Source organism: Asterias amurensis, chromosome 5, assembly GCF_032118995.1.
Source record: "Asterias amurensis chromosome 5, ASM3211899v1".
Lineage (NCBI taxonomy): Eukaryota > Metazoa > Echinodermata > Asteroidea > Forcipulatida > Asteriidae > Asterias > Asterias amurensis.
This window is the reverse complement of record NC_092652.1, coordinates 2,824,694-2,832,596: the sequence shown is the minus strand read 5'-3', so window position 1 is coordinate 2,832,596 and position 7,903 is coordinate 2,824,694. Positions and strand designations below refer to the sequence as shown.

The following is a 7,903-nucleotide window of genomic DNA, read 5'->3' as shown; positions in this document are numbered from 1 at the left end:
AAAATTCAGAATGAGATATCACGATTAACTGAACCAAGGCTCATGATTGATACCCACCCCACCCCCAACAACAACAACAACGACAACGACAGCGAAAGCGACAGCGAAAGCGACAGCGACAACGACGGAGAACTTTGTGGCAACACATTTCCTGTTCTCAGCTATATCTAGAAGCTCTCTTTGTGGAATTTGAAGCCAAACGTATCACAGTGTTGTTTGATGACCGATCCTAGAGCTGCCGCTCCGCAAAAGTACACCGAAACCTTTCCTTTTTTCTCAGACTTGATCTTTGTAAATAGCTGCAGAAGATTTAAAACATTATACACCAATATTAGAAAACAAATGGTAATTACTCAAAATAATTGTTAGCATAAAAACTTACTTGGTAACAAGCATTGGATAGCTGTTGATAGTATAAAACATGTGAGGAACGGCTCCTTCTGAAGAAACGTAGTTTTAGAGAAAGAAGTAATTTAGAGAAAGAAGAAATGATTTCGACACCTCAGGTTTAGATTTTGAGGTCCTGAAATCAAGCATCTGAAAGCAAACAACTTCTCGTGACAAGAGTGTTTTTTCTCAAATTTTCACAGGTTTGTTATGTTATGTTAAGAAACACCAAGTGAGAAGACTGGTCTTTGACAAGGTGTCTAGCGTCTTTAAGTGTACTTTCACACCATTTGCATGATGAAATAATAATTTAATGGTAATGGAAATGTAACAAGGATACTTGATGCTTCACACTTGTTTAAACAGATGTGATTTCAATTACAACATATCGATTTCCTCGACAATTCGACCAGTCTTCACCAGGAGAGCGAATAATACACTCAATGTATAGAAGCTCTTTACCTTTTTCCAGTCAGGTCTCCCCGCCTGCAGTTTGGTCCGGAGTCCCGTCAGTATATCGCGTTCTTCCTTCTCATGGACCAAGTCTAGCGCCATCTGGAGGCCAATATTCTTCAGGTCAAATCGCTTCATACCGGTCATGAAGAGGTGGATGTCTAGGAACCGATCCAGTGAGTATTCACTCTGTTGATTCTCCATATGCAAGAGTAGGTCAACGAACCATTCAAAGGCCATGTAGTTACGGTTCAACCATATGAAATCAACCTGACATGAAAGAGGTGGATGGAAATCCAACAGTCAAACAAAACTCGTCAGGATGTAGGAAGAAAAAGTAAACTTGCGGGTACCATGTGTAAATCTCTTTTGTGTGAGTGTTGCCTCTGAGAAGAGCCGGTTCGGTCTCGACATTTCGAACAGTATACTGTGCTCGTCTTCAGGAGAAACATGATGTGTACGAATCCATCCCAGAACCCTAAATCAAAGTTCCATACAGTGAATAAATACAAGAGTTAAACAGATCTCTTGCATTGGTCGCCATCTTTGATAATACATGCACGCGTGAAAGAGTATAATTGATTGAGAGTATTCACTTTCCATTGTTTCACGTCAAAGACGGTGGTCAATGGCGTCATTTGCAGTCCATCTTTTCTGACAACTCTTCAACTCGAGCCCTTTCCATATCAACACTTTGGACCGTGTACCTATTGTGACGTCACTTACCTTTTTGACCCTGAGGGCGCGCTTCTGGCTCTCCAGATCCACCCAGGAGTGGTTGCAGTTCGGGCACTCGTGGAGGATGTTACGATGTCTGTACATGATGGATTGGAGAATGGACGCGTAGGGAGTGACACCAATTCCTGCTCCGATCATTACGGCATGCTCTGAATTGAAAATGCTGGTGCTTGGGGTACCGTACGGTCCCTGTATGTGAACCTATGGTAAAACAACAACTTTTAGGACGCAGTGTCAACGTGCTAAGAAACAGTAACATAGTGTTGTTTGATGAAGATGTTTGGTTGTAACATATTGACGTCAGCATTCAACAAAACTTGTCAAAGATAAGAACTGCGCAAATGGAACTATACACTCCATTTAAACATGAAGATGCATTACATTTAATAGGTCATAGGCCAAAACCTGGAAATAGCTCGTTACAAGCTGAATTTTGATTGAGGTCCGGAATGCGCCTAGAATATCACACTAAAAGTCCCCCAAATCCCACTGTTTGTTCTGTCAGAAATCCAAGAACTGGCGTAAAAAATGGCTGCTCTTTTGAATCTTTCTAAAATGCAAACAGACAGGCACGCCGGATAACCGTAAGCATGGTTATTTTCTACCCAAATCAGCACGTTCTATATCTGCTAGGCTTGTGTCTGGTTTCCATCCAAATGTACCCCATTCCAAGAAATATGTCTGGTCTCAATGTTTGCTCAGGGAAAAAAGTCTTATTGAAACATGCAGTACTTACGCGTATTCGACCCTTGGTTTTCAAATCGAATGTGATATTGCTGGATTTACGACGAGTTTCGTCCACCGAGATTGCTGCTGGTTGTTGAGGTGTATCATCCATTGTGGATTGGGAAGCTGTACCATGACCATTAATACCGTTACCCTGTACAGAAAATTACAAAATAACTCTTACAGCAAGATGTGGTTAACTTCTCATTCATAAATACCTCGGACAGTTTCGCTATTCCTATTGGTGGAGAGCGCGTCACGTGGGGGGTGTTTAACCCTTTGATAATGACCAGTGTTTATAACCTGTTGTGAGCGGATACTCCACGCTAGTCTTGATGCAAGACGTTTCTTGTTTACAGGCGATGCAGGCGCGCTGTGTGTGAAAGGAAAACCAGAACGTGTTGCACCAAGACTATAATGCGCACAAACGGAACTGTCGGAAATAGGCATGCAACACACGGACGTCGTACATGTACATGTAACATGTACATACCATGGAGGTAGAAACAAACATAGCTCAAGCACGTCGGGAACGGATAAGTTTTACAGAGTTTCTTACTTCATAACGCCTTTTAACCAAAAAGGTATTTATGAATGGGAATAAAAGGGTAAGAACCCTAACCGCTACCCTTTTATTCCTTTATTAGTTCTTGTTGCGTCAACAAGGAATCTCAGAGAGAAAAAACAACTTAATTTCTGTACGAATAGCCAAGGACTCAATGGGGAAGAAAGGAAATGTTAGTTTTAGATGTGTGAGGAAAACCCCAGAGAATTATTCCATGGAAAACCCACACATTCAGGTCGGGACCGAATTAGACCCAATTTACATATTGCCCCACACTAAAAAAAATGTTTTGTTCAACTTACTTAATTTTATTAAGGCAGGTTTGTTGTCTCAATTTTATTGAGTAGATTGAACGGGATAATAATTTAAGTTCTTGGTACTTTTATTCCTCAAGTTATTTAAACTTAAAATGTCAAAGTCCAGTTAACTTAAAAATTATGTGTTCCTCGCTTTTTCAAGTTAACTTTACTGATTTGAAATGAGTTGGGATGACATATTACGATTCATTTACTATTACTCAAATCTAAGGCAAGTTGAAATAACTTGAGGCTAGAAGTAGGCGCTACGTTTAATTGTAAGTAAAATAAACTCAAAACGCGTTTTCTTCGAATTACTTAATTGTATTAAGGCAAGTTTGTTGACTCGATATAATTGAGTAAATTGAACGGGACAAGAATATAAGTTCTTTGTACTTGTATTCCCCAAGTTTGTTAAACTTAAAATATCACAGCCCAATTTACTCATTGTGGTGCATCTAATATTACTTCCTATGGCAAGTTGAATTAACTTACAATTCGAAGTGGGTGCTACTTTTCATTTGAAGTAAAATTAACTAAAAACCAATTGATTAAATCAATTCAATTTTACTCAGTATGGGTTTGTTTGATTAAATTGAATTTGGTTAATAACCCAACAAAGTTATATTATTGTATGTAACTTGAATTTGCAAGGTAAATAGGCGCAAATAATTTAAGTTTGTGTTACTCACATTTAACTTAGGCAATCACAAAAATAAAATGATCCGGGCAAGTTTAATTGATTGAGGTAGATTCCACAAGGTATTTATTCAGATTGCACATGAAATTAAACTGAATTACAGCTACAATAGTACTTAAAGGAACACGTTGCCTTGGATCGGTCGAGTTGGTCTTTGAAAATCGTTCTGTAACCGTTTGTGGTAAAATGTATATGGTTAGAAAGATATTGTAAAAGTAGAATACAATGATCTACACAAATATGCCTCAAAATTGCGTGGTTTTCTTTTTACCCTATCGACTAACACTGTCGGCCATTTATGGGAGCCAAAATTTTGACTCCCATAAATGGCCGACCGTGATAGTTCGCGACGTAAAAGGGAAACCGTGCAGTTTCGAGTGATACTTGTGTGGATCATTTTATTCTACTTTTACAACATCTTTCTAACCATATGCATTTCATAACAAACGGTTTCAAACGCTTTTAATAGACCAACTCGTCCGATCCAAGGCAACGTGTTCCTTTAAATGTTTTAAACTTAATTCGCAGTGTGATTTTATACTGGTGTGTAATATTATGATGCAAGATTTAACACAAATCAATGTGTAAACAATTTAAGTCATAGAGTTGACGGAAATTAACTGAGTTAAGGAAATTAACCGATTGGGGGTAAACTACATACTGATATTTGTAAACAACACTCAAACAAAATCATGAAAGTGCTTTCTGTGTGTTACTTAAATTATTGACACTCTTATCCAAATTCAGTAAGGTTTGACTTGCGGTTTGTGCAATTATCTACCATGAACGCATTTATTTTATGTAAACATAATATGAACAACAACAACAACAATAATTTTTAACAATAACATCAGCAAACTCGTTTGAACACTCTTGAAGGATTTTGGTACTTTTTGTAACACATAATACAATTTCCACAGATTCCTATTAAACTTACACCGTTTGAAGATATTGACAGTAGAAAGCTTATATTACTTGCTGAGGTGCTGTAGTTTTTGAGAAATTAACAAACAAAAATTCACGAAAATATATTTCACAAGCTTAAATAGTTTTCGTTGACGAAAATTATTGTTGTGACTTGTTTTACTCATTCCTCAGCAAGTAACATTGTAAGGGAAGCTTTCTACTATCATTATTTTCAAACTGTATGAGTTTAATGTAAATCTGTGGATATTGTGTTTTGTATCATACAAAAAATACCCAGACCCTTTAACTTCATAGCATAATCACATAAAAAACACCTTGCTTTGTTGTATCAATTTTTAGTTGTGTTTATGATACAACTTTCATTTGTTAAAGTCTTAATTATCTGACACGGAAGTTATTAAATACAGTATTGTTTTGGCAAGTGGTCATACGCTTCAAAACAATATTCTCTTGACGGTGTGGAACATAACTAAAGTACAGATTTTTCAGAAAGAACTTTTGAAGAAAAAGCATCTGGCTGACAAGCTATATCAAACAGGTTTAGGATGCATTTATAAGATAATACTTTTTTGGACTATTCTTTTAAAAAATAAGATTCAAGTTAACACCCCCCCCCCCCAAAGATGTATTTTTTTTAGTCTTTGTTAAGCGAGTAAAGAGACATACTGCAGGTTATTATTTACAAACAATAATTTTTAAGCTAAGGACCCATTTAGTTGACCTAAAAAAGTGCAGAGAAATCAACTTTAGGTCCTTGTAATGTCTAGCATTGGGTATAGATATTCAGCTTGCTCAACCTTATTTAATATCACTTTAAAGGGACACGTTGCATTGGATCGGTCGAGTTGGTCAATGAAAAGTGTTTGAAACCGTTTGATATGAAATGTATATGGTTGGAAAGATGTTTTAAAAGTAGAATAAAATATCCAAAAATTCCAAACAAACATGCCTCGAAAGTGAGTGGTTTTTCTTTTACGTTGCTAACAAACACGGTCGGCTATTTTGTTTACTACACAAATTGGCGACAGTGTTTGTTCGCAACATAAAAGAAAAACCACGTAATTTGGAGGCATGTTTGTTTGGTTTATTTTACACATTTCATATCAAACGGTTTCAAACACTTTTCATGGACCAACTCGACCAATCCAAGGCAACATGTCCCTTTAAGTAATAAGTAGAAAAAAAGATTGTTCAGTAAAACTTGTATAAAGGTACAGGATTAATTATATCATTACATTGGCAAGTGGTCAGCTGGTTTCAATCACTATTCTTTAGAACAACATATGGTTTTTGAAGAACTACTTCTTGTCTGTGGTGGGAAAAATGTCTTTGCCATTTTTTCCATAATCACTTTTCCATTGTGTGTTTTTCTCAATGAATCAAGAAGAGCAGTCCGTTCCTTTTCATAGCTTGCAGCTGTTTCATCACCAGGATATTCAGGGAGGTAGTTAACTTCTGCCTTCTGCCTTTCTTGGTTTTTTATGTTGTTGGCTGATTTAGAGTGATTTTACAGTTAGTTCTGTGCATCCGTGATTTCGCAATAGTTACCCATCTTGAGTTTAAGGCTTATTTTCCAACCAAGGTAGCCAGTGGCAGCACCTGGTTCTTTCAGGTATGGGTGCTTCTTGACAAATGCTTGTGCTACAGAGCAGAACTGATCATCTGATGTGTAATGTCTTGAGTTCTACAAGAGCTGTTGCTTTGATGCTTGCTTGGTTTATTGTGTCTCACACATGTCTAGCCTTGATCAAGGCTGTTGACGTACTGTTCCCCGGCCCGGTTCGCTGCACACGCATGCAGTGCATACACAAAATGTACATTACCATACATTGTACAGCGAGAACAGTATAGCGTAGTCGTGAGTACGATCGTGTCTTTCTACTTTCAACCTCGCACATGAGGCTTAAACAACAGGAAGTACCCATGTACCGTAAGTGTACCGTACACAGATGGTACATGTACACGTACAGTACGTATGTGTACATACGCTGTACACGTGCACTGTGTTGTTATGTATGGGGGTGCGCTGGGGGAAATCAGTGATGGGGACTGGGATTTTGCAGATCGCGGCTGGCTGTAGCGTCTTAATCAAGGCTATGAACGACTTTGATAGTTCCCTTGTCTTTAATATCCTTTAGTGATGATAAGCTTATGAAATTATCAAAGTCCGGATCAATGAATTGGAGACTGAATTCCCCTTTGAGTTCAAACCTCTCCTTGACTTGGTTCTTCAAATCCTGCACACTTTCCAGCCCAGGGGGTAGAATCAGCTTCTGGATGTTTCCTTCGGTGATGATGACTCTCAACATTATGCAGTGTGTTGAACGTTTTTCAACTAGTGGTTTAAACCCGCCGAGGCCTGTTCTTGATAATTTACCTCGACTTCGTCTCGGTAAAATTATCAAGAACCAGGCCTCGTTGGGTTTAAACCACTAGTTGAAACCTCTTCACCACCACATTGATTCTCTTGTTTAAGACAACAAGGGTATTGCCTATTTTTAACCATCCCCTTGGTCTCCCTAACCATCTCCCATGGGTCGCGACAAGTTCTGTTTGTCGCAGTTTTGAGTCGTCCCCCTAGTGCCAACGGCAGGTCATGGCTGCGACCTAGCTCCCATGCGTCATAGTCCGTCAACACCTGTTGAAGTTTCTCAATCTTGAACTTAGCACTGATCCCATGTGCTTCCTCGCAGAAATCATGTTTACAAAGTGATTATGTCAAAAGTATGCTACTGAACACAACAAAGAGTTGTAGATGTTATAAACACATCGGGACTATTGTAGTGAATGCAAGTGCACCACCAATCTTTCTTTTGCCTGATAGGGGCCTACAACCTGTTAGACTGGTCCCCTGTCTTTTTTTCAGAACCAGTGATTTGATTGGATACAATGATTTGATTGGGTAAACGTGCAATGAGGTGAGCCTTCCGTATCGGTGTTTTGATTGGTCTGAGGTGATGTAGGTGCAGCTGACAAACATCACCTCGGACCAATCAAAACACAGGTATGGAAAGCTTACCTTTGGTCGTCTGCGTGTTGTGTGATGTGCACTGTGTGTACTGTACAGTGTACGTACTTGCACAGTGTATAGGATTTGACGTGAAATTAATG

The 7,903-nt window shown here is 38.5% G+C and overlaps 1 protein-coding gene across 1 annotated transcript; it reads right to left on the bottom strand.

Annotated features, from left to right (window-relative positions):
* Nucleotide 1: 1 nt before the first annotated feature.
* Nucleotides 2-1,736, bottom strand: LOC139937832 (NADPH oxidase 5-like). Its single transcript, XM_071933158.1, has 3 exons — nt 1,567-1,736; nt 850-1,110; nt 2-299 (listed from the first exon to the last, which is right to left on the bottom strand). The coding sequence occupies exons 1-3, from the start codon at nt 1,714-1,716 to the stop codon at nt 168-170; spliced, it is 543 nt and encodes a 180-aa protein (XP_071789259.1). The 5' UTR covers nt 1,717-1,736; the 3' UTR covers nt 2-167.
* Nucleotides 1,737-7,903: the final 6,167 nt, after the last annotated feature.

Excerpts from the sequence above, each read along its gene's own strand:
- LOC139937832 (XM_071933158.1), bottom strand. The coding sequence starts at position 1,716 with ATGATCGGAGCAGGAATTGGTGTCACTCCCTACGCGTCCATTCTCCAA. Across the intron at positions 1,111-1,566 it reads GCGCCCTCAGGGTCAAAAAG|GTTGATTTCATATGGTTGAA; the intron begins GTAAGTGACGTC and ends CTTTCATGTCAG. Across the intron at positions 300-849 it reads GGAGACCTGACTGGAAAAAG|CTATTTACAAAGATCAAGTC; the intron begins GTAAAGAGCTTC and ends AATCTTCTGCAG.